The sequence below is a fragment of the Mesoplodon densirostris genome, chromosome 9 (assembly GCF_025265405.1).
Source record: "Mesoplodon densirostris isolate mMesDen1 chromosome 9, mMesDen1 primary haplotype, whole genome shotgun sequence".
Lineage (NCBI taxonomy): Eukaryota > Metazoa > Chordata > Mammalia > Artiodactyla > Ziphiidae > Mesoplodon > Mesoplodon densirostris.
The window spans coordinates 44,279,325-44,306,600 of NC_082669.1; the positions used below are offsets into that span (position 1 = coordinate 44,279,325).

The 27,276-nt window shown below is 36.2% G+C and overlaps 1 protein-coding gene across 2 annotated transcripts in view; it reads left to right on the plus strand.

Moving 5' to 3' along the window:
- CRPPA (CDP-L-ribitol pyrophosphorylase A) overlaps positions 1-27,276 on the plus strand; it is a 310,026-nt gene that overhangs the window by 168,711 nt on the left and 114,039 nt on the right. The window contains exons 7-9 of one of the 2 annotated variants that reach the window (XM_060108032.1): positions 5,474-5,548; positions 6,004-6,096; positions 26,806-26,937. In XM_060108032.1, the coding sequence (XP_059964015.1) occupies positions 5,474-5,548; positions 6,004-6,096; positions 26,806-26,937 (300 nt within the window). Of the gene's footprint in view, positions 1-5,473; positions 5,549-6,003; positions 6,097-26,805; positions 26,938-27,276 lie in introns of those variants that run through there. The other variant, XM_060108033.1, reaches the window with a different exon arrangement.

Here is a 27,276-nt window from a genome sequence, read left to right on the forward strand (position 1 = left end):
GCGCTCTTAATCCCCTCTCCTCGCGCACCAGGAAACCAAGAGGGAAGAAAACGTCTCCTGCCTCTTCGGCAGCTCCAGAGTTTTCCCGGACTCCCTCCCGGCTAGCTGTGGCACATCGGCCCCCTTCAGGCTGAGTTCTCGCCGCCAGCCCCAGTCCTCTCCCTGCGCTCTGACCAAAGCCCGAGCCTCAGCTCCAGCGCCGCCCGCCCCGGCGGTGGAGCAGACAAGCCTGTCGGGCTGGTGAGTGCCGCTCGGCACCGCTCCTCTGTGCGGGAATCTCTCTGCTTTGCCCTACCCAGGTATGTGGGGAGTTTCTTGCCTTTTGGGAGGTCTAGGGTCTTCTGCCAGCGTTCAGTAGGTGTTCTGTAGGAGTTGTTCCACGTGTAGCTGTATTTCTGGTGTATCTGTGGGGAGGAAGGTGATCTCCGCGTCTTACTCTTCCGCCATCTTACCCTGAAGTCTCCAGAGTATAGGTCTTTAACCTCCTTGGTTAAATTTATTCCTAGGTATTTTATTCTTTTTGATGTAATTATAAATAGAATTGCCTTCTTAACTTCACTTTCCGATAGTTTATTATTAGTGTACAGAACTGCAACAGATTTCTACATATTTTGTATTCTACAATTTTACTGAATTCATTTGTTCTAATAGGTTTTTAGTGGAGTCTAGGGTTTTCTATACATAGTGTCATATCATCTGCAAATAGTGACAGTTTTATTTTTTCTCTTCCACTTTGTATGGTTTTTATGTCTTATTCTGGTGTGATTGCTGTGGCTGGGACTTCCCATACTATGTTGAATAGAAGTGGTGATGGTGGGCATCCTTGTCTTTTGCCTGATCTGAAAGGAAAATCTTTCAGCTCTTCCCCATTGAGTATGATGTTAGCTGTGGGTTTGTCATATATGACCTTTTTATGTTAAGATATGTTCCCTCTATACCTGCCTTATTAAGAGTTTCCATCATAACTGGGTGTTGAATTTTGTCAAAAGTTTCTTTTGGATCTATGGGGGTGATCATATGATTTTTATTCTTCATTTTGTGAATGTGCTGTATCATGTTCATTGATGTGTGAATATTGAATCAAACTTGTGTCCCTGGAATTAATCTCACTTGATTATGGTGTATGATCCTTTTAATGTATTGTTGAATTCAGTTTGCTAATATTTTGTTGAGGATTTTTGCATCTATGTTCATCATTGATATTGGCCTGATGAATATTAATTTTCTTTTTTTGTAGTGTTGTTATATGGTTTTGGTATCACAGTGATGCTGACCTCCTAAAATGAGTTTGAAGGCATTTCTTCCTTTTCAATTCTTTGGAATAGTTAGAGAAGGGTAGGTATTAAGTCTTATTTAAATGTTTGATAGAATTCACGTGTGAAGCCCTCACATCCTAGACTTTTGTTTGTTGGGAGTTTTTTCATTACTGATTTAATTTCATTACCAGTTATCAGTCTGTTCAGATTTTCTATTCATTCCTGATTCAGTCTTAAAAGATTTTATGTTTCTAGGAATTTATCCGTTTCTTTTAGGTTGTCCAATTTGTTGGTGTATAATTATTCACAGTAATCTCTTGTCCATTGTATTTCTGTGGTATTAGTTGTAATTTCTTCTCTTTATTTATTTGGGCTCTTTTTCTTTTTTTCATGATGTGTCTCTCTAAAGGTTTGTGAATTTTTTTAATCTTTTTAAAACCTCAGCTCTTAGTTTCATTGATGAAAAAAAATTTTTTTAAGTCTCCATTTCATTTACTTTTGCTCTGATTTTCATCATTTCCTTCCTTCAACTAACTTTGTGTTTCTTTTATTCATCTTTTCCTGGTTCCTTTTGGTGTAAAGTTATATTGTTTATTTGAGATTGTTCTTGTTTCTTGAGGTAGGCCTGCATTACTATAAGCATCCCTTCTAAAACTGCTTTCACTGAATCCCATAGATTTTGGAACAATTGTCTTTCCATTTTCATTTGTTTCAGAGTATTTTTTGATTTCTTCATTGACCCATTGATTGATTAGTAGTTTTTGGTTTAGGCTCCAAAACGTTTGTGGTTTTTTTTTTTCCAGTTTTCTTCTTGTAATTGATTTATAGTTTTATACTGTTTGGGTCAGAAAAGATGCTTGGTGTGATTTCAGTCTTCTTAAATTTATTGAGACTTGTTTTGTGGCCTAACATGAGATCTAACCTGGAGAATGTTCACGTGTATTTTTAAAGAATGTGTATTCTGCTGTTTTGGGGGTGAAAGGTCTGTATATATCTATTAAGTTTTAGTGGTCTATTGTGTCTTTAAGGCCAATGTTTCCTTATTGGTATTCTGTGTGATATGTCTATTGGTATAAGTAGAGTGTTAAAGTCTCCTATTATCATATTATTGTCAATATCTTCCTGTATGTGTGTTAATATTTGCTTATGTACTTAGGTGCTCCTTTTTTGGGTGCATAGATATTTATAAGTGTTATAGTCTCTTGTTGGATTGATCCCTTTATCTTTATATAATGACATTCTTTGTCTCTTGTTACATTTTTTGTTTTAAAGTCTATTTTGTCTGATATGCATATTGCTACCCTAGCTTACATGGAAAATGTTTTCCATTCTTTCACTTTTAGTCTGTGTGTGTCTTTAGATATGAAGTGAGTCGCTTGAAGGTGACCCATAGATGGGTCTTTTTTTTTTTTTATCCTTTCAGCCACCTGTGTCTTTTGATTATAGCATTTAGTTCATTTTGATTGAAGTGACTGTTGATTAGGTATGTACTTATTGTCATTTTGTTAGTTTTCTGATTGGTTTTGTAGTTCTTTATCGCTTTCTTCTTCTCTCGTTCTTTTCCCTTCTCATTTGATGACTTTCTTTAGTGTTATGTTTGGTTTCCTTTCTCTATTTTTTGTGTATCTGTAAGAGGTTTTTAACTTGTGGTTACCATAAGGTTCATATATAACAAACTATGTATATAGTAGTCTATTTTAAGTTGATGGTGTCTTGAGTTCAAATGCATTCTAAAAGCACAACATTTTATTCTTACCCATGTTTTATGTTTTTTTTTTTTTTTTTTTTTTCTTTTTGCGGTATGTGGGCCTCTCACTGTTGTGGCCTCTCCCGTTACGGAGCACAGGCTCCGGATGCGCAGGCCCAGCGGCCATGGCTCACGGGCCCAGCCGCTCCGCGGCATATGGGATCCTCCCAGACCGGGGCACGAACCCGTATCCCCTGCATCGGCAGGCGGACTCTTAACCACTTGCGCCACCAGGGAGGCCCCATGTTTTATGTTTTTGATGTCATATTTTATATCTTTTTACTTTGGGTATCATTTAAATAAATATTTTAGATACAGACGATTTTACTACTTTTGTCTTTTAATCTTCATACTAGCTATATAAGTGGTTGATCTACTACTACCTTTACTATATGTTTGCCTTTACCAGTGAGTTTTTCCTTCATAAATTTCTGGTTTCTAGCTATGGCCTTTTCCATTTAAAGAATTCCCATTAACATTTCTTTTAAGGCCATTTTTGTGGTGATGAACTACTTTAGCTTTTGCTTCTGGGAAACTCTTTATCTTGCCAGGTAGAGTATTCTTGGTTGTAAGTTTTCTCTTTTCTGTACTTTGAATATATCATGCTAGTCTCTTCTGGGGCCTATAAAGTTTCTGCTGAAAAGTAGCTGATAGTCATATGGGGGGGTCCCCTTGTATGTAACTAGTTGCTTTTCTCTTGCTGATTTTAAAATTCCCTCTTTATATTTAAATTTTGACATTTTAATTATAATGTGTCTTGGTGTGGGTCTCTCTGGGTTCATCTTGTTTGGTACTGTCTGTGCTTCCTGGACATGGATGTCTGTTTCCTTCCCCACATTTGGGAAGTTTTCAGCCATTGTTTTTTCACATAGGTTTTGTGTCCTTGTCTCTCTTTTTCTTCTGGGGCCCCTGTACTTCAAATGTTAGTATACTTGATGTTGTATCAGAGGTCCCTTTTTTTTTTATTCTCATTTTTTTAAATTCTTCTTTTATATTTGTTGTTTTGATTGGGTGATTACAAGTACCCTATCATGCAGATTGATGATTCATTCTTCTTCATCTTCTGATCTCTTTTTGATTCCCTCTAGTGTATTTTTCATTATAGTTATTGTATTCTTCAGCTCTGATTGGCTCTTTTTTATATTTTCTTTTTAAGTTTTCACTGAGTTCACATTCATCTCCCCATTCAGTGAGCTTATTTATTATTGTTAATTTGAACTCTTTATCTGATAAAACTGTTCATTTTCATTTTGTTTAGTTCTTTTTTTGAAGTTTTTTTTTTTTTTTTTTTTTTTTTTTTGCGGTATGCGGGCCTCTCACTGTTGTGGCCTCTCCTGTTGCGGAGCACAGGCTCTAGACACACTCACGGGCCCAGCTGCTCCGTGGCATATGGGATCCCCCCGGACCGGGGCACAAACCCGTGTCCCCTGCATTGGCAGGCGGACTCTCAACCACTGCGCCACCAGGGAAGCCCCTTTTTTTTTGAAGTTTTGCCACCTTTCATTTGGAAGATAGTCTTTTGTTTCCTCATTTTACCTAACTCTGTTTGTTTCTGTGTATTAGGTATATCAGCTACATCTCCTGGTTTTGAAAGAGTGACCTTATATAAATGGTGTCCTGTGGGGCCTGATGGTGCAGTCTCCCCTGGTCGTTGTGCCCTCCTATTGTGGTTGGGCCACAGTTGTTGCAGGCATGCTAAAACGGTGTGCTGGTTCTTGGCCTGGCTGGCTGAAAGATCTGGCCACAACTGCTCCAGGCCTGCTGATGTGTGGGGCTGGCCTTTGAGAGCAGGAGCCACTTTGGAGGGGTGATGGTGCTGACTGAGGCCAGCCACTGGGTGGGGTGGGGCAGCAGCTACTTTGGAGAAGCCAGCCGGGTTGGGTGGGTTGAGGAGGGCTGTTCCTCAGGGACATACTGGGGTGGTGCACATGGGTTAACTAGGTTGATAACAGTGGCAGAAATGGCAACGGCCTGGTAGGTAGAAGAAGAGTTTGAAAAAAACAAAATGTTGCCTGCCAGTGCTTCTGTACATGGAGAGAGTTCTACCAGATTTCTGCCCCTCCAGCACAAGCCCTGAAATTAGTCAGTAAATTTCCTTTGATAATATCTAGGCTCTTTTCAAGGTGCTGTCTCTGTGCTGGGACTGAGTGAGTTTGTGTGTGAGCCTTTCACGAGCAGTATCTTGATTTCTCACAGCCCTCTACCTCTCCCGGATGTGCGCCCCACTGGTTTTCAAAGCCAGACGTTATGGGGGCTCATGTTCCTGGTGCAGGCCCCTCGGAATGGGGAGTCCAACGTGGGGCTCAGACTCCTAGCTCCTCATAAGCTCAGTCTGAATTATTTTGCTCTTATGCATGGTCCTTGGCATTATGTGCCTATAGAAATTTTGTGCTCATAAAGTTGTTTATGCTCATGTTTGGAATTTCTATCTAGTTTGTAAACTCTTTTTTCCTCTAATTTTTTCTCCTAGCATGTAAAAGTCATATCTGGCAGAGATCTTCAGCAAATCATCTTAGAGCAATGCTACAATTTTGTTTGTGTGAATGTAAGTAGTTAATACAAATGATTGAAAGCACTTGAGGATTTGTATAAATGTAATGTTTGACAAGTACTTAGTTTTCTTGTTTCTTAAGTATTTGAATTTAAGATTTTGATAGATTTGTGTTATTCAATATGTATTTAGAAATGTTATTTTTGTCTTTTGAAATAGGGAAATAACATTTTCTAACAACCTAGTTCACATAATGAAAAGAGGCTGATATTTCTTTAGACGGTATTTTCAAATTTCTGATAAAAAGTAGATAAGAAGATAGGTTTGAATTAATGAATTAAAAAATTTTTAAGCTATAATCTTATGGGTATCATTTAACATTGTTTGAAAATTTAAAATTAAGCTTGATAGATATTTTGAATGTTTAAATGTTTAAAAGCTCTCCATTTTTCTCCTTGAATGAACTCTTAAGTCATTTAAGAACTTCTTTTATTTTTCTGGTCTTTCAGGTTATGGCCTCTGATTTTGAAGAAACCCAGAAATTACTGAATATGCTTGAAGAGAGTAATCTTTCCATTTTATATCCTGTTGTTGTTATTTCAGTAAGTGAATTAATGCAGACTTTTCAAACTTAGGCTTTGTTCCTTGAAATTCAAGTTTTCTTTTTAACAAAATTTCATCCAACTGAAGAAATCCATCTAAACCCAAATGAAGAAACTCTTCTCATTGGGTTCTTGAATGCACTTTCTTGCTTTGACTAATCTGACTGCAGGTCCTTATTATTTCAATTATTTGGTTGAACTGATAGGTTTTCACCCTAGCAAAAATTGCATGTCTTTTCCTTCATTAGAATTTCAGAGGTTATTGCTGAGTTGACTTGTTATTTGGATAATGTGAAAGAACTTTATTTTAGTGTACTACCAGAATGACATTAGAGAAGAAATCCCAAAGTTAAAAAACTGAGGGGCACAAATCAGATGGAAGAAAATACTCTTAGGTTGTTTCATCTTCTCTGTTCCATGGACAGCAAAAGTAGAATGAGCAACAGATAAAAGAGAAGTCCTAGAAAAATGGCCCATGAAAGTTTTGGAGAGATCTTTTCTGTGAAAGCCTAAAAGTGTATGTTTAGTACAGAATTTACTTGATTGGCCTTTTAAACTGTGTAGCAGAGGGGAATTTCAGAGGGCAAAACCAGGAAGTAACAAAATCAGAGCCCAGGACTGACAAACTAACTGAGAAGAATCTGTTGTCAGCAGCATTTTGCTGTGGGAAGGCGTTCCAAACATGAAATTCTCAAAACAATTGCTTAGCAATTGTTGAATTCATAAAGCTCAGGCCTGTGCCATAGTGTGGGAATTAAATTCTTGTTAGTTGAGATTATTAATACGGAATAAAGAAAATTTGCACTAAAAATAAGTAGCTCTAGACTGAGCCATGCAAGTAGAAACAAATTAGCAATTGAGGGAAGTTTGATTATTTCACCTCCCTATTGTATTTGAATTTTTTTTTTGCGGTACGCAGGCCTCTCACTGCCGTGGCCTCTCCCATAGTGGAGCACAGGCTCCGGATGCGCAGGCTCAGCAGCCATGGCTCATGGGCCCAGCCTCTCCATGGCACATGGGATCCTCCCGGACTGGGGCACTAACCCGCGTCCCCTGCATCGGCAGGCAGACTCTCAACCACTGCGCCACCAGGGAAGCCCCTTGTATTTGATTTTATTCCCTAGAGATGAGTTCCATGAGTTCTGCTGATCATGGAAACCCAAATTCCTCATTTGGATGATTTTAACAGAAATATAGATGTTTTCATTGAGATTTTTAGGAACAGCATGAAATGTTCCTAATGCTGAAGGGCTCTAAGTCTCCAGAGGTTGGAGATAAATTCAGAGTTCTGTTTGGCTCCCTATTCATTGCTCCCCATTAACTTGCTTAGAAATCTCATTCATACCATGTCCCCAGATATTCTTCTGAAGAGGCAGAAGAGTACTGTAAAGAGAGCAAAGGCTTTGAATTCAAAATACCTTGGTTCCTTGGTCAAGTTACTTAACTTTTCTGAGGCTTGCTTTCCTCCTTTTAGAAATGAGGCTAGTAGCCCTACTTCTTAAATCACTGTCAGGATTAAGATGAATGAATGTAAAATGTAGTTGATATTATAGTGCTGGGCCCTTGGCAGCTATGCAATGTGAGTTTCATTGAATAGTCTAGCTCCTGCTCTTTCCAATTTGGATGAGATGAATCAAAGCTTACTCATGCTGCTCTAATCTGATTCCTGAGCTTCAGTCCTACATTGTTCAGCATTTTATCAGGTACTTCCATTTGAGTACTTGACTATCTTCTCACACCTAGCATGTCAGATCTCTCTCAAAACCACATTCCCGGTCAGTTGACTTCTCTTAGTGGCAGTATAGTTGCAGCAGGCATGCAGGTGGGAATCTGTGTCATCAATGAATTTTCCTTCTACCCCTTTCCTCTGCTTCTCTTCACCAAATACACACACACACGCACACACACACACACACACACAGCATTTTTAAGCTGTTAGTTCTTGTAGTTTATTGTTACTATTGTATCTCAAGTTCAGTCCTTTGTATTGCTTCCATAAATATTTGGATTTAGTTTTCTGTTGACTTCTGTAGAGTTCCATTTCACGTATCCTAGTAAATGCCAGATTTTCATTCTTTTTTTTGGCTACCTAGTGTTCTGTATTAAACTAAGGGAAAAGATGGACAATCCTCTAGTTAAGAAGGAAGTGTCTACAGGAACTAGTTTTAGAATAGTATTATTATTATAAGTCAGTATATGCTAAGTCAATATGCTATAAAAACTGTAAAATGTTCACTTTAAGCTGGAGAGTTGTCACTCTATAGTTAATACTTGTCTACCTGTTATTTTCCCATTGCATAGGTAGAATCAGTGTGGTGATTATTAGGGTTATTATTAAACTTAATAGGAAAATGTCTCTAGAACATACCTGGCTTGGGGTGGAACAAATCACTGGAAAGGAAAGAATACTGCCTTGTTGGATTGAGAGTCAAGTAAATTGTCTCTGGATTTTTTAATTGTCCTGTAAATGATTGTGTAAAGGCTTCAAATTTTTTTTCCTTCTGGTGCTACTTTACCCCCAAATTGCCAAAAGGCCATTTCAGTTTCCCTGTGACTTAAAATTTGGCAGAATCATTCAAATATTCCCCAAATAAATAGTTGTGTGGAAAATAGTATAGTGTAGAATAAAAGACTTGAAGTTGAGTCTAGATATCTGGGGACACAATTTTTACATTAGTTAAGTGGGAACAATACATACACGTATAGTGTGTGGATATGAAAGTATGAATACATATGCAGACATATACACATATATATGTAATTGAAAAGATATTATGTGAATCAGGTAGCTCTGAGGCTATGGTGTGTTTACTTTGCTTCTATCTGAATTACTTCTCTAGAAGATTAAGCCAAGACAAAAAGGACCCTACCATGGGGGATTTTTTTTTTTTTAAATAAGCCTTTTTAAAGCACTTTTAAATTCTGAGAAGAGTCTGTTCATTTGCTTCCCTCAACAGGTAGATTTTATTCATCAGAAAATAAATCCAAAGTGACATCCGAGTCATAGAAAAATATCTCCATTTTTATTTTTTGATTATGTGATTCAATAGTTATTGAATGCACGTATTGTAAATGTTTACAGGCCTATTTTTTCTTGGCTGACATGTAGTACAGTGGTCCTTTTTCCTATGCCATGGTTTATCAACTTTGATTTTCAGTCCATCTGAAGAGAGGAAGGCTTGGTAGGAATCAGTCAGATGAAAAGGAAAATTGTGGTTGAGTAGGTGTTTGTGAGGGTTTTTTCAACTCAGAGGGTATTTAGTTAAGGCTCTCATTTGCAGTGTCATCATGTTTTACTGTACAAGGACAAATATTCAGAAGAAATGGGACTGAAAGTCAGTTTAGCTGGGGCATTTGTTTGACGAAAACATTAGATCATGTTCTCAGTGCTAAAAAGTTGATGTCAGGACTACAGTATTGATGAAGCCCACATATCTCTTCTATTATATTCTTATGTAGATATAGAAAAATATTTTGGAATACCCTGGTTAGCTGTCATTCAGTAGTCATTCAGAAAGTACGTGTGACTTTCAACTTCATTCTGGAGTATTTACACCTTGGAGGGAGCTAACTACTAAAGGAATGGACAGTTAATGGTGCTGGGTTCTAGGTATTTAGGATGCTTAGGTTTTAGTTCGGGTTCTGTAGGGTTCTCAGTTGTTCAAAGATCAGAGATCAACTTCTCCCTGGATTTTATGAAAGCAAAATGGGTTAGGAAATAATTTAGGAGGTTTTTGTTATCTAAGATAAACTGGCGTAGGTAGAGGCTACTGCTTTAAGATCCATGTAGAGAAAGGAACAAAATTTTAGCATGAAAAGTAGGACAAATAATTGGGATTTTATTTTAGAAGAACTAAGATATTTATTAAAATAATTTTATCTTCTATTTTTAAAATTTAGGTTATGTTTGCAAAAATAAACTTTTTTGAATGATCTTGTAGACATTTATGTGATAATATGTTGTGACATGCTTCATTTCAAGTGGTCATTTTTGTGAAAATATTTTTGGTTATTTTTAGTTTTGTAAGAAATATTCTTTATTACTACTTTGTTCACAATACCCTTTTGGACCATCTATTTAGTCATCATTCTTATATTTTTTTGATGTATTTTAGGTAGTCTAATTTTGCCTGCTTCTTAATTCTTGATGATGTTGAATATGATTTAAGGAATTTATCAATGTTAATTTGATCAACCTAAAAAATCTTCTGTTTTGGTAGGTATAACTTAATTGTAGTTATAATGAGTTATCAGAATTTTCCAAATTTCTGTAGTCACCTGGAGACTGACAGATGATAAAATAGGTGCCAGCATTAAAGTGAGGAGAGATAGTTGGGTGGGGTCACTTTTTAAGTATTCTGTTTCTCAGTGCATCTGTGTGGCTTAGGATGACGTTTGTTATTGTATGCAATCTTTCAACTGTGAGCCTTTGGGAACACATATTTGGATAGCAATCACACCTTGTACTAGACTAGTCTCTACTTGAAAGAAAAAAAAAAGCCTTTTTAAGACTAGAAACTGGTTGGCATGAAGGAATTTTAAAAATTTAGATCACTTTGTGTTTTTTTAACAAGAAAAACCTTATAAACATTAAAAGCCAATGCTTTCTTTCGTAAAGTTGTGTAGGAATTATGTTTAAGAATCCTTTTCAGATGTGATTTTTGATGCTGTTTAGTCTATCATGTAAGTTATCAAGGAGGCAAGTTTTTATCCCGAGTTGACTGAAGTTTTTGTTAGCCTCTCTTTCTTGCGGTTACCAGGGGGTGGATAGTACTGCTAGCACCTTTTCCAGATTGCAGCTGTCAAGAGGGTCATCTGAAAGCTCTTTTGGAATCATCTGATACATTAACTATCAACATGGGACATGTTCAGTTTTCTATTTTCTACTCCTATTATTTGTTTTTGTTCACTAAAGTAATGATAAACAAATATTTAGAAAAGACAGTATTTTAGATCTATTAGAATAGTAAAACGTAAATTCATAAAGTTTCTGATATAAAAATCATTCCAAAAAAACCCCATAGGCTTCTATTTAAATTGTACAAGACACAAGTGTTAAGAGTCTGAATCGTAGGTTGTCTTTGCTTAGAAATTAATGATCAGAGAGATGTTTTTTCCCCAGTAATGGAGGAGATTTTCAGAAGACAAGGCTAAGTGTAGCTGTTTTCCATCCAAGTTTATGTAAAATCAAATGTAAAACTGTCAAAAAATACTTTCCAGGTCCAGAAAATAAAATAGAGATTCCACTTTATTTGGATCTGGCAAGATTTCCACAAAATATCCTTTAGTACTACTATCAGATGAGATAATGGACAGTATATTCTTATTTATTCAGTGAACATAGCTGATTCATATAATAGGCACCAAAAGTTTAATTTTTAAAAGCAGAAGGAAATTGGCCACAAATTTAAGTGGAAGTTAAAAACTGAGAAATGAAGCAAATTCTTTAATTTTACTTGATAAAATAGTTTATCACTTTCCACAGCAAAATAATTTTACAGTAATTATCTGGATAATTATCCAAGAGCTCTAATTTCCCCTGACAATGTAGACAGTAATTTTATTGGTGCTTTAGGAGAGATAGGAATCTTTTCATGAATTTACTTAAGCAAAAAACATAAATTCCCATATGGAATTTTAATGCTTTGAAAAACATAAATAAACCTTCAAAAGTGCCTAATTTAGTTCTAGTTACAGGGAAGTAGTTTATTGACATAATAGATCAGAATACATGATCTTTAAAATACTTCAAAATGTTTAATATTTGAACATGTCAGCAAATTAAAAAAATGGAAAATCACCGTCAATTGACACTTGATACATTCACATCTGGGGAAACTGTCACAGAGATGTAAATTGTTTCCAGACGGTTCCACACTCACTAGTGGCAGAGCCAGGAACAGAATCAATCCAATGTGCAGTTTATCATATACACTTGTTACTCTTATGCACTCATGAATGTGTTAAATAATAAGATGGAAAGAGATTAAAAATACACATATACACATATATATATATATATGTGTGTTTAAAATTTCTTCCTAATAAAGAACAAATGACAATTGGAAAAACACATTGATTCCTTCTTTTAAGTGCTAATGGTTTCTTTCTTTAGCTTCACAGGGAACTGAGCCTTTATTGAACTTAAGTTATAAAAATCTGTGGTCCTGTTAAATTTCTTAACAGAACCCAGCATGTATATTTTTCACTTTAACTCTTGTTCTATACATTTCATTCTGTTAACCTTATTACTACTGGACTAAGAAAGTGTGTTTGTAAGGCAAAATTTCTTATAAGACCAAAAAAGAGAGCACTTCCTATCATAATTCTTACTGCTTTCATATTGGGTTTACTCTTTATGGGGCAGTGTTTACCTTAGAACAATATTGGTTTGAACTGTGCAGGTCCACTTATAGGCAGATTTTTTTTAGTAGTAAATACTATAGTACTACAGGATCCTAGTTGGTTGAATCCACGGATGCTGAGGAACTGTGGGATGGGTGAGGAATCGTGTATTCGGAGGGCTGACCATAAGTTATGTGTGGATTTTCAGCTGTGCCAAGGGTTGGTGCCCCTAACCCCCCACATTGTTCAAGGGTTAACTATGAATGTTTCAGGTCCTAATTTATTTACATTTATTTTTGAATGGATATTGTGTGTGTGTGTGTGTGTGTTTAATAGCCAATGAATGACCAAGGGATTAGGCCCCATTCCCTCTTCTATTCCTGTCTCAACCATGTTGCTATTGTAGCCTTATGGATACCTTGATTTTTCCCTTAGAAAATTATAACTTTATTATATGTTAAACATCTGTGATGTCGTCACTTAAGATACTTTAAAGTTTTCTCTTTCATGTTTGTACACAGCTTCAGTGGCAGAAATGCAATCACTTCCACAAAATTCTACAAATGTTTTCATTTGTTTTCTTCTCGTATAGTAAGTCTCAGGTATTTCCTGCCTAAATCAATAATAAAATCTAAGTAAATATTGGTTTAAGATACCTTTAGAACCTTTTTGCCCTTTCAGTCACTAAGGGATTCATATTTAACACAAAGATGAGGAATGATGAAGTCATTCTTGTAGGAGGTGTTGAATAGAAAGAATTGACAGTTTTTTTAAGTTTTAGGAGATCTTTGCTTCCAATGGTTACTAGAAAGTTTGTGTTGTTGGATATAGAAATTCCCTAAGATTAATTGTGATGGACATGTAACTGATGATGTGTAAAGAACTGATTCTCATAGGACATACCTTCTGGTAGTCTTTCTTTTAATGAATAAAGGTTATTTATTTTCAGATAGAATGATGTTCTAATGGATGTACAAATAGAATGAATTCCAGAGAACTTTTTCTCTGTTTTCAGAATAATTTTTTTTTCTTGATTAAGCATGGAGGTTGGAATCACTAATTTTCTATTTTAAGTAGTTTACTAAACTTGGTCAGATGAGCAAAGTTGTTTGTGAATTTATTTGCCAGTGCTGTCCTAGCAAATCAGTTTATAAAATTTAACATGAAATGAATAGGAGGCAAAATAAATGAAAATAGCCTCCTTTGTTAAGTGGCTTACATGAATTTTAGCCCTAGAAAAGGAAATAAACAATTGGTTTGGTCATTCAGTTTTTAAAAATTATGTCGGGATTTCTTTTATTAGATTTTTTTTGTGCACTGGATTCTGTTTTAAACAGTGGAAATGGCCCTTAGCTTAATTATGTTATGCTATTTCTTTACAAAGATGGGACCAAATATATTTTCCGTACCGTTTATTATTTTTAAATTACATGTTATACTTCTGTAATTTATTATAAATATATATGTTAATATGAACATAGCTAAGCCTGACTTTGTTTATAATATCTAAAAGGATTTTACTTCATGGAGTAAACAAAATTATATTTTTGTAAAGGAGGTGTTGGATAGAAAGAACTGGCTATTTAACGTTTTAGGAGATCTTTGGCAGGGTAAGGATGTGAACCTGGAGTGGGATTCAAGGTATAGGTACTAGGTGTGTGCAAATCACACACCTATTAACCTTGTCAAGTTATTTCCTGTGTCTGAACTTTAGGTCAGAATTTTTATCTATAAAAGCGCGGGATGTTCTTGATTGCATCTAAGTAGCTTCTCTTTCTAAAAATATTGTCTATACTACAATATTTTGTGATGTCTTTTTACTTTTGTATGATCCACGATGGATGTCTTTTACATAAAGATATAGTAGAGCAATTTAGATTATTACAGTCATGTTCAATATGAATCAGGTGGTAGGATATTCCTTTTTTGAGCAATTTTTGACACCTTTCTGTACTTTAATCCTTTTCACAAAACTCATGGGATTTTTAAAATGGTTTCTCTTGTGTTTTTACCTCTTTCTTATTTATCTTCCTCTTTCATAGTCTGGGTTTTATTGCGTTAAGTCTAGCTCTTCCCTTTTTGCATTTATCCCTTTTTTTCTAACAACAGTTGCAAGATTAATTTTTCTCCCATCTCCCAAGAAATCTATCCTTCCATGTGTAGCCAGGTCCTACCTTCTGAAAATGATTTATTAATCATTAAAACTCACACCAATGCTGTTTCTTACTAATTCATTTTAAACTTACTTTAGGTGCTGTCTAGTTAGCACTTTACAGGGAACTATCCTGGTCTCCCTAATTAGTTGCTTAATATAAATTCATATAGCATTTACTGAACATCTGTGTGTCAGGTATTTTGACATACATGTAGCTTATTTCATAATGTAATACTTTTTTAAACTACATCTTACTTTAGAAGAATGAGGCATTTCCATATGTGCTAATTTTCCAGATTTTCATATCTTGATCTGAAGTAAGGAAATAATTTTATTTAGCTATTTTTGTTTTTGTAAATGAAGATTCTTAATAATATGAGCTTAATTAAAAGATGAGTTAGCCTGGGAAGTGATGCAATGGTTGGGAGGTCACAGGACTCTGGTCACTATCTGTCCCTTCTATCCACCACCCCAAGGTAAGAACTGTAATTAGGTCTGTTTGAGAAAGGGGCAATTTAGCCTGGAATAGAATATCAGGATAGATCTTCTTAAGTATGAGGGAGAAAGCTGAAATTTGGAAGGCTGAGTGGGGTCTGAGTCTATGAGGAGTAAGAGGAATAGCATTTCTATTTGGAAAGAGTAGCACATAGGATGGTTAGAACTGGAAACAGCCAGTGTATCTGAAACAGAGAGAATGAATTACACATTGGGGAGAGTTAAGGTGAGAACTACACAGGTCTAGGTCAAGGTGGGCCTTCGAAGTTTGAACTCTATAAAGGAGTACTGCACAGTAGAAATTGATGTGATCAGCTTTGCACTTTACACATCATTCTGGATGCAACACAGGGAATGGACTAAAGTGATCCAGAGGGATTCCTTGATGCATTTGATTTCATTTAGAGGCTATTGAAATAGTCTAAGAAATAATGGTGGTGGCTAGGACTAGGGTAGTTTTATAGTGAATGTGCAGAAATGGCTAGAGTCAAGATATATTTAAGAGATAGAAGTACTAAGATTTAGTACTTCATTTAATAAGAGAGGAAGCATAATCTCTGATTTTATGTTTTGTGAAATTGGGTGCATAATAGCAAAATAGGCAACATTAGAGAAGGATCTTTATGGTTTGTTTCTGAAAGCTGAATAGGCAGATGATTATTGTGAACTTGTTGGCAGAAATAATTAGAAAGATTTCACTCATATCCAAAAGCTTCCTAGGTGCTTGTGTGTTGGTGTTTTATGTGTGTGTGTGTTTGAACAGAAGTTTTTATCCTAAAACCTATACTTGGAAAGGCAAGTTACATGCCTCCAAGGCCTCCTTAATAATTGAATTTTAATAGAATTCCAGGTATAAGCACAATTTAAAATACCTTTCATATTATAATGCATTTGCCAAGTTATATAGTGTTTGTATTGATGGATCATGTTTTTTACAAAAGTTTCTCTGTACTAATGCTACGCATTCTGAGAAAAAACAAAAACAGTAAAACAAATCTTGTCCATGGTTTGAGTCATTAGCAGACAGGAAGATGGTTAGAATATTCCAAGCCTAAGCAGTATTCCCTTAGGAAAAAATCTATAGCTGCCTAAAAATAGATTACTTAGGCAGTTTTCTGGAAACTCAACTTTCTTTTATTGAAAGAATGGAAAGGTGATGGAATTAGTGCAAAAAGCTTCTTGTTCCAAACATCCTTTGGCTTGAACTCTACTTGCAATAAGTTTATACGTGACACTTTTGAAAAGTATAGCATGATTCAGTTTTCCAGGCACTACAGGTTTTATTTTATGGGATTTTGAAGTTTATACTTATTCTACTCAAATGCCAGGATACTTTATTCACTGGTACCTGCTAAGGTAGAATGCAACAAGTGTTGCCAGGATAATCCTAGTGTCGGTAGTGGAAAATTCTTATTTGGGAATGACAGGACTGTTAAGCCTGCCTGTCTCTTCTGAGTACTCTGAGTAGTATACCCATTTCTAGATCATTTGAGAAAGAACTATAAATGTCTTCTGAAAAAATTCAATGTGTTTATGGTAATAACTGAGTTCTAGGATTTTTGCTCAACCAATGAAAATATAACTGATCTTCTGTTTCTTGTTCTTCCCATTTGTAAGAAATGCAACTCTCACGACATTTATAATTCTCAGAACCCCACCCCAACCCCAAATGTGGCCTGCTAATGCATATTATTAGTATAATTATGTTAATGTTAGTAATAACAGACACTCATTGAATGTTTGACATGAGTCACTATCCTTTTCTTTTAAAGTAAATAATCCCATTTAATCCTCAGAGCAATCCTAAGAGTTGATTATCATAGATGCTATTATCCGCAGTTCAAGAATAAGTGCTGTGCTCATTTCACTTTATCACATGACATGGATGAGGGATGTCAATACTTGCCCTTTTCAAGTAACAATAGATTGTTAAAGAAGAAAAGGGTCTGAAAAATCGTTTAGTAGAATGCTCTCATTTTACAAGAGATAATTGAGGCCGTTTTCTTTCCCTGGATCTGAGATAAATTTTTTATATTAGGCGTGTCAAATTGTTCTTGTAGAGGGCCAGTAATGCATACTTTAGACTTCATCGACCATATGGTCTTGGTCGCAACTATTCCACTCTGCTATAGTGCAAAAGCAGCCATAGACAAGATGTCAAAGAACGTGTGTGGCTGTGTTTCTATGAAACTTCATTCACAGAAAACAGGCAGGAGGCTGGATTGACTCATGGGCCATAGGTTCTCGAACTTTGGCTTAAATTTTCAATCCGAAATGATCTATTTGCCACAGTTACTTAGTACCTTTACTAAAATATCTGTTAGACATTCTGTAATAGACATATACTCTCTGGGTCATCAGTCTCATGATTTAAAGTATTGCTTGTATGCCAATTCCTACATTTTTACATCCAATTTTCATTATTCCTATGTTTTGACAGGAATGTTTAAGTGCATGAAGTTTAAAAAGTTTGTAATGATCTTCTTCCTTGCAAGAACCGTCCCTCCCAAAGTGTCTCTTTTGTTTTCAGTTTTGACCTCATCACAGCCACTATAACAGGTTTTGCTAATTGCAAATCTACTATGTTACTCTCACTGTCAGGAAGGGAAAAATTTTCCTCTACCCCTCTAAGTTCTTTTGGCTGGTCTAATAATTGATACAAGGCAGATTAACAGGAGAAAAAAAAATTTAATTTTGTATGTGCAAAGGTACCCAAGAGTAATCAAAGCAGCCTGTTGATATACCCTTTTAGGCAAAGAAACTTAGGCTTCAGTACTAATTAGCGAAGAAACTAAGCAGAGTGTGTTTACACAGACTTCTCAGCCCTGAATTCCCTGTCTCTGGCCATAAGAATGTCTGTTTACCTCCTGGTACAGGGAGGGTGGCTTCCACATGGAAACTTACTTCCTGCTTTCAGGGGGACAAAACGGAGGCTCAGAGTGTCCTTGTACCCACTGTTTCTCAAGTAACTTTAATTCAAAACAATCAGTATGTCAAAGTGGTATATTTTGGCGTGGCCTGCCCTGAACCCCGTCATTATTTAAACCTTCTAGACACTCCTCATCCCCCCTGGACAAAGCTCAGTCAGGTCATAAAGCCTTGGGCTGTTCTGGCTCTTGCTTAATTTTATCATCCTTATTCTTCTTTCTTCACTGAGCAATTTGCCCTCTGGTAATACTGAACTACTATAGTTCTGCACATGTACTGTGTTACCTGACACATCTGTGTTTACTCTGGTGAGTTTTTCTACCTGAGACACCATTTTTCTAGTGCTTGCTTGCTTGACTCCTATTATCCTTAAAGTATGAATGACAGTATTTTGTCTTGGAATCCTTTCTTTATATTCGTGTGCTCAGAGTCTTTTTCCCGTTTTGAAGACAGCTTGTGTAGGCATTCAGAAATGTTTATTGACTTGAATTTGCCTTGACGTTTCCACTTACAAATGTAGGTACATTAAAACAGAATCAGTTTTTCTTAGAAATTCAAAGTGTTATAATGGACTTTTGTAGTAGTTTGCCCCAATGCATAGAGTGTCTTTACTTGTGAGCTCCAAAAATACCTGTTTTTTAAAAAAAATCAGAAAATGCTGCTCTAAATGGCCTGCAGACAACCTTAATAATAATAGCAGTAATACATTTTATCATGTATGATGAAATTTTGACAAGTCACTAAAATACATGAAGATTATATACTAAGCTCAGTGAAGAATCACAGACCTGTTCCTTATAACTTCTTCAGTGATTTGTATTCTCTGACAATTTTTCTGAGTTTTCTCAAACAGAAAAATAAGTAAATAAATAAATACAGAGTTAAATGTTTCAGATAATAGTAGCTAAACAAATCAGTGCTTCATATTGGGATTGCTTTTAACTTTTGGTTCTAAAATTTGTTACAGACCATACAGATGTTACTTAAGTTAATTGTAGTTGTACATAATGCTTCAGATAATTGTATTAATAGCAAAATACAACAGTGGCAGAGTTATGTCCTTATAAGAGAATCAATCTTGTGAAATAATCTGAAAAAGATTCATTTTATGATTTTTTTTACATGTTTTAAAGTAATACTCGGTTTTTCTATTGACTGTTTAAAATATGAAGTTCTCAAGTCCCTCCCTTCAGGAAGCTTGCACAAGCCTCTTAGATAGCCTCATCCACCAGAGGGCAGACAGCAGAAGCAAGAACTACAGTCCTGCAGCCTATGGATTGAAAACCACATTCACAGAAAGATAGACAAATGAAAAGGCAGAGAACTATGTACCAGATAAAGGAACAAGATAAAACCCCAGAAAAACAACTAAATGAAGTGGAGATAGGCAACCTTCCAGAAAAAGAATTCAGAATAATGATAGTGAAGATGATCCAGGACCTTGGAAAAAGAATGAAGGCAAAGATCGAGAAGATACAAGAAATGTTTAACAAACACCTAGAAGAATTAAAGAACAAACACCTAGAAGAATTAAAGAACAAACAAACAGAGATGAACAATACAATAACTGAAATGAAAAATACACTAGAAGGAATCAAGAGCAGAATAAATGAGGCAGAAGAATGGATACGTGACCTGGAAGACAGAGTGGTGGAATTCACTGCTGCGGAACAGAATAAAGAAAAAGGAATGAAAAGAAATGAAGACAGCCTAAGAGACCTCTGGGACAACATTAAATGCACCAACATTCACATTATGGGGGTTCCAGAAGGGGAAGAGAGAAAGGACCCGAGAAAATATGTGAAGAGCTTATAGTCGAAAACTTCCCTAATGTGGGAAAGGAAATAGCCACCCAAGTCCAGGAACTGCAGAGAGTCCCAGGCAGGATAAACCCAAGGAGAAACATGCCGAGACACATAGTAATCAAGTTGGCAAAAATTAAAGACAAAGAAAAATTATTAAAACATGAAGTTCTCATTCCATTACTTTAATCTTTTAAATAAGGATCTGAAAAAAAAAGTATATACAAATGTAACATTTTTACTGGTACTGTAAAACTCATTTACTTTTTAATTCTTTGAATCAATAGAAACATTTAAACCTTTTCTATGGTTGATATTTTAATGCAAAGTACTATTTTATTTTATTTACTACCTTTTATTAAATGCCATTATTTCCCAACCTACTAGCTTTGCTGGTATTTTATTTTGTTAAGATTTACAAATGAGTTGTTAGGCATTTGCTCTCAGTTTCCATGATAGCTTAAAACGTAGTTTCTATTCATCAGAATTAGGAGTTGAATTTTATGATGGCATTGATTTAAACTTGTTCTAAAACAAAGTGATTCAATATTAAAAGCTTGTTCTTTTTTTCTTTTTAGAAGTACAATTTATTAACTTAATTTTCATTAATAAAATCCATGTAATTCATAAGTAGTTGAAGTGAGATGAAAGTTTTTCTGAAGTTTTTGGGGCTTTTTTATCCTTAAGATAAACTCTAACTTTGATTTGCATAGTATTGGCCAGTTTCATCAATTTTTAGATTTCCCTGATATTTCTTTTGAAAAGTGATGTTTTGAAGATGTTGGGCCTCATTCATACAATTTACTTTTCTGTACACATATGTTGATAATTTTGCAGTGTCTCTTGTGTGGATTCAAAGAACCTCTGGTCTATCTACCAATTCTTTCTAACTCAATTATTTGATAATTACCAGAACTTTCATTTTGACCATCCTTCCTTCTACTTTGGTGGGCATTAAGCAATGCATTACTTGGATATATACATAAGCTTCACAAATTGACTTTTTTCTTAGTCAAATAAACAAAGAGTTTGTTTTCTCTTCTACCGCAAATCCTGACTCCCTTCTCAGGCCTTCCTGTGAACATGGACTCTGGAATGAGACAGAAGTGTTAAATGTGGTGTTATGGAACATTCCTGATGTTTTAAAGAATATTGTACGTGGTATTAACTATTGTCCTTTAATTAATGTACCTGTCCTCAGTGACAAGTGAAAAATCACATTTTATAATATGAAAAAGTAATTGGAGTTCATTGGGGACCAGGGGGTATATTAAATGGTTACTAAGACAAATATAAAGCATGTGTAGAACTGAATGTAGAAGACATGAGGCAGAGAGAAGCCTTTTCCAAACTCTGAGTGCCAGAAACCTCGCCCACCCACAAAGCCATGAAGTTATCCACATGTTAAATGTTTAAGCAGTTTACTATTTTATAGGAGTGAATTTGCTACCTTTAAAAAAGATGAAGTTACATTCTTTTTTGGGGGGTGGGTGGGTAGGAAGAGATCCATATCTTTTTTATGTAAGCATGAAAAAGAACATTTAGAAATGGCATCCTAACTCGGGAATATTGTTTTTCCTATAATTTACATGTAGTAAATTAGTGAATGGTGCTAAAAGAGACCAAAGAATATGTATTTGGTGTAGCTATAAGCAAATCTGCAGAACTCAACCTAGGTGAAATGTTTTGCTACATTTCAATGGATACAAGTGCTTGTATCCTGTCTAAACTGTTTATTAAGACAAAAACATTTACATTTCTTGAGTTATCATGACCATTTTGCAACCTTCTGCTACAGTTGTATAAATCTGTCCTGTTTTTAAAATGAAAGTTGATTGTATTGTACCAACTCAATGTTTTCCTGGACCTCATAAGTAGCTGGTGTATTTTAGAATTCAAAATTAGTAGCACAGTGTTATGTATATGCTTAAATTTTATGTTATTGGTATCAGGAAGTACATCTGCTGGAGATTATCTTCCGGTTTTTATGATGTCATCAGACTTTCTCACATGGTGAAAGAGAATTTTGAGACGCATCCTACTTCTTCATGATTGAATTTTATCAACCTGATTATATACATTTCATAAGGTCAATATCCGTATCTGTTTCTTTAAAAGTGACATATGTCAGCTACAATAATATTTAGCACATACTAAGTATTTAGAAAAGCTGCATTATTCTCCTACTTCTTTATGTCTTAAAGTTTCCCTATAATTTAAGTACTTGGTTTGGTGGTATGAAAAAATTAATAACCATAAACCTCTATTAAAAAGAATTAGGAGACCAGAAGGGGGAGCTCTCATGCCCTGAGATTATAGCAGAGCCCGACAGGAAGAAGAAACACTCCTCTTTCCTGGTGAAGACTCAGTGAATAGAAAGTCAGGAACTCTTTGTTTACTATAGTCCTCCAACTTCCTTTTCCCCCTCAATAAAAGCCTTCTCCTTTTCTTGCTGTGTGAGTATTTGCACATGGCTCACCATGGTTGCAGACACTGAATCACAATTCTCTGATGATCCCAAATGAATAAACCCGTCTTTGTTTTAGGTCAACAGTGGGGTAAATAGGCAGTTTGTAGGTATATAGATAGTTTGCCCAGAATTCACTTTTGCGCACTATTTCCTTAATTTGTGGAATCTATGGTGAACAGAATTGACCTGATTTTTTTGAGTGCTGTTAACATTTTTTCTTTTCAAGGAGCTAGAGTATGTTGAATCTTACAGACCTATAGCTGGAGTGAAAGCCTTCCATTCCTAGTTTAGAATCTCATGACTTGGTGAGAACTTTTAAAAACTATTGTACATATAGCATGTCCTTCAGTTCAACCTAGATGTTCTATGCTACAACATCTGTTTCTGTAAGAAAAATTAGCTTCTATGTCATTAGTAAATAAAGGAGTTAGGTCCATTTAATGTGAAGTTGCATCAGCTCGTGTGCAACTTTTCCTAGATAGAAACAGCCAGAAAAACAGGAATAGAATTATAACCTTGGGAGGAAAGAGAAACACCCTCGACTCAGCTGCTGCAGTGGAAGCAGAAGCCTTTGACGTTAAAAAAATTTTTTGTCTGATATATTAGTTTCTAAGAGAAGTGCAGTCAAACATTCCTCTGTGTTTATGGACTTGGATATTGTTTTCTCATAATTCAGTCTTTTTTTTGCTTTGTGTTTTAAAATCTATGTTCTTAGTAATAAGGTTATGGTTATTATAAGTTTTGTTTTTTATTATGTACTGTTTTTCTTTATCTTTATTCATGTTTGTTTTTTTGGTCTTAACCCTATTATATTGCTACAACCTTCATTTTTGGTAGTATTTGCATGGTATGCCTTCTCATACCAGTACATACATAAATGTCTAATGAAAACTATCTTATCCTGTAAAGTACATACTTTCAGGATAGTTTTTTTTTTTTTTTTTTTGCGGTATGCGGGCCTCTCACTGCTGTGGCCTCCCCCGTCACGGAGCACAGGCTCCGGACGCGCAGGCTCCGGACGCGCAGGCTCAGCGGCCATGGCTCACGGGCCCAGCCGCTCCGCGGCATATGGGATCCTCCCAGACCGGGGCACGAACCCGTATCCCCTGCATCGGCAGGCGGACTCTCAACCACTTGCGCCACCAGGGAGGCCCAGGATAGTTTTCATTAGACATTTATATTATAACTAGAATATAGTTAGATTTTTCTTAAAAATCCAATCTGATAAATCTGTCACTTAAGAAAGAGTTAAAAAGTGTTACATTTATCTTTATTATTTTTATATTTGGGATTATTTCTACAAGCTTTTTTTTTTTAAGATTTTTCTTTTTAATTAATTAATTAATTTTTTTTTGGCTGTGTTGGGGCTTCGTTTCTGTGCGAGGGCTTTCTCCAGTTGCGGCAAGCGGGGACCACTCTTCATTGCGGTGCGCGGGCCTCTCACTGTGGCGGCCTCTCTTGTTGCGGAGCACAGGCTCCAGACGTGCAGGCTCAGTAGCTGTGGTGCACGGGCTTAGTTGCTCCACAGCATGTGGGATCTTCCCAGACCAGGGCTCGAACCCGTGTCTCCTGCATTGGCAGGCAGATTCTCAACCACTGTGCCACCAGGGAAGCCCCAAGCTTATTTTTTTTGTTTATTGCTGTTGGCCAATTGTTTTGTTTGCTACTTTACTTTCCTCCTATGCATTGTTGCATTGATACAACTAATCCTTTAGTCCCTCTGCAAGTTTGGAAACTATACAATATAATTGTATATAGCTTTAATTAAATAGCATTACTTTTTTTTTTTTTTTTTTTTTTGCGATACACGGGCCTCTCACTGTGGTGGCCTCTCCCGTTGCGGAGCGCAGGCTCTGGATGCGCAGGCTCAGCGGCCATGGCTCACGGGCCCAGCCGCTCCGCAGCATGTGGGATCTTCCCGGACCGGGGCACAAACCCGCGTCCCCTGCATCGGCAGGCGGACTCTCAACCACTGCGCCACCAGGGAAGCCCCAGCATTACTTTTAATATACATAAATAGCTGTAAGTTAACCAAGTGTAAGGTCTCTAATTTCTGTCCTTCAAAAAAAAAAAAAAAGATTTAGCACACTTTATCTGTTGAACGTTCTCATTACAATATAATCTTGTCTCGAATTTTAGGTTTACTATTTTTTAGACTCCCAGAGTTATAGTTTATTTTTACAATTAATAGTTAATGTAATTAACTGGTATTTAAAAAATTAATTTTAGGCTCTGTTGTAGGACACTCTTTAAGGAAAATTAAAAATGAGTACCTGCTCCCAGCTCTGACTTCCCGGAGAGGTTCCCCAGCTCCTGGCAGCATGCGTTTCCTCCTGGGCCAACCCTAATGGCAGCTTCCTGGCGCAGAGCTCATTCCCAGTTGTATCATAGTCATCGTTCCTTCTCTAATTAATGCATTACCAGCATTTCCACTCTATCATTTCTGTGCATTTTAAATTTCTGTGCAGGCTATAATTACCAGTTATAGTGGTCTTTTCTGCTCCTTGTGCTGTTTTTACACAAACTGTCTCCCTACCACCCACCTCCCTTACTTTAGTGCAAGATTTTTCTGAACTCAGATTTTGTCAGGAAGACTTGTATTAAACAAGAAATGTCTGTCTGTCTAGCCATCTATCTAGGCTGGCAGTAAGGTTGCCCAGGTTGTGTATTGCGAAATTCTAGGGCATTCCATTCACCTAAAGTATGTTGGGCAAGGTGGCTGCTAGCATTTCATGGTATCTGAATAGTACAGGTAATTACACAGTTAAAAGAGTTAAACAGTCCTCTGAGACTTTTTTTTTTTTTTTTCTTTTTGCGGTATGCGGGCCTCTCACTGTTGTGGCCTCTCCCGTTGCGGAGCACAGGCTCCGGATGCGCAGGCCCAGCGGCCATGGCTCACGGGCCCAGCCGCTCCGCGGCATATGGGATCCTCCCAGACCGGGGCACGAACCCGTATCCCCTGCATCGGCAGGCGGACTCCCAACCACTGCGCCACCAGGGAGGCCCCCTCTGAGACTTTTAACTCCAAACAGTAGTATTTTTCCCCAGCCCAACTGGTATGGGGCTATGTAGTGATTGGGCCATATGGGCTCCGGAGAGACTCTTACCCTCAGCCTGTCCCCTGGCTTCAGATCCATACCGTGACTGCAGTTTCCAAAATTGCCTCAGTGTTGGGGAATTAGCCTGCTTTTTGTAGCAAGCACTTCACAGCAGTTTTAGGTTCAAACTCCTAAGAGTGGAAGCCTTTATAGCACTAGTTTGACCAACTTTGTGAAAGACTACAGGGCAGGGAAAAAGGCAGGGCAGAGGTGGGTGTGTCTTCTGCTTTAGCTCCTGAGCTCATCATCTCACATGAGTTTAGGGACTGCTTTTTTCTCCCCACTTCTCCCTTTACCTTGGTTTCTCAGGGGTGAGGGAAGGAGATCACAGAAGGTGGTATGTGAGCCATCCTTTCAGAAGGCTTCAGCTGCAAATAGGGACTGACATCTTTTGCAACAGCTAATAGTCATTAGCTTCCAGGTACCAGCAAGGGGAACACCTGGCTATAAGGTGAATTACTTTGAAGGAAGTTCTAGTATTTATAGTTCATTCACAATTCTTCCAGCCTGGGTGTGGTTCACCAGTCAGGAGTTAGTTTTACCATAAGTAATGCTACCTGGTAAAAAAAGCTGAACTTTCACCTTCATAAGTTTTCAGGGAAACAGAGCTTAGGGGAAGGTGAGCCCAGGGTTTCAGGGTTACATGGTCTTTTCTTCAGCTATTCAGCAGATAGAAAAGCCTGAAACTATTCTTTCTGCTTTTTATCTTCCAAAAACATTTTTTTTTTTGCTTTTCTTCTTTTGGTTTATGAGTTGGACATTTTTAAGGGAAAAAGTCTTTACTGTTACCTTAGATTTCAAGAGGTAGCAGCTACATGTATATGTTTATAGAAAAGAGCACAGATCACCCTGAGACCTTAAATTTAAATGAAAAAGAGTGCTTAAAAAATAGCCACTTGAATAATTTCAAGAAAAACACTAACACTGCTAAAAGAATTCTGTATAAAATTCTTCTGGATTTACTTTAAGAAGTAGATTATTATTAAATTCCAATTATTACTTTGAAAGGGATTCTTCTAAAAAATTTTATGTATTTGAATAAGCAGTCCCTTGAATTTTATTGTTATTGTTAATTTCTTAAGCTATTTATTTCTATCTAGCCTAGTTTCAAATTACAAATTAGGAAGTAAGTTGAAAGAATTGATGAAGTCATATATTCTTTATATCAATACACTTGACTCTGACACAAATTGAAATAGAATATTAGCATTTTATACTTTTTGATTAGTGTTTACTGCATCTGTATTTATAAAGGATGATTCATTTTATTAAGTATTTATGGGTTGAAATGATTAGAAGTTAATAAAATGATAAAAATAATTTCAATATTATATGTGTTTTAAGCTTCTTTAATGTCATACTTTTCAAGGGAAACTGAATGGTACTCTGATTGTTACCTTTTATATTATTTTGCAGGTGCAATTTCTTGATTATGAATCAGTACCATTTGGTCAGAAAATGGAAAACCTAATGCAGATTAGAAAATTTGCCAAGGAAGTGAAAAAAGCAAATATTTTATTATATGGCCTTCTCGTATATTACCCACAGGTAGGTAAAATGTTGGTCTCTTCAGATTGTATGTTTTTTAGACTACAGTTTTATTGGTGGGAACCTGATTTTGTTAAAAGCAAAGAAATATTTTTAAAATTTTGGGTTGGAAAATTACTTATCTACTCATGTTCTGCAGCAGGTAGAAACTCTTGACTCTAAGGGAAAATTAAAAATCAAAACAAGTGTTTTGATTAGGGGGAAAGAAAGATGAAAATTGGCAAAGATCTCAACTAGGTAGCCCACATAAAATTGCCAGATATGCAAATAAAAATACAGAATCCCCAGTTAAGTTTGAATTTCAAATAATTAAAAAATAATTTTATTTTTAATTCCAAT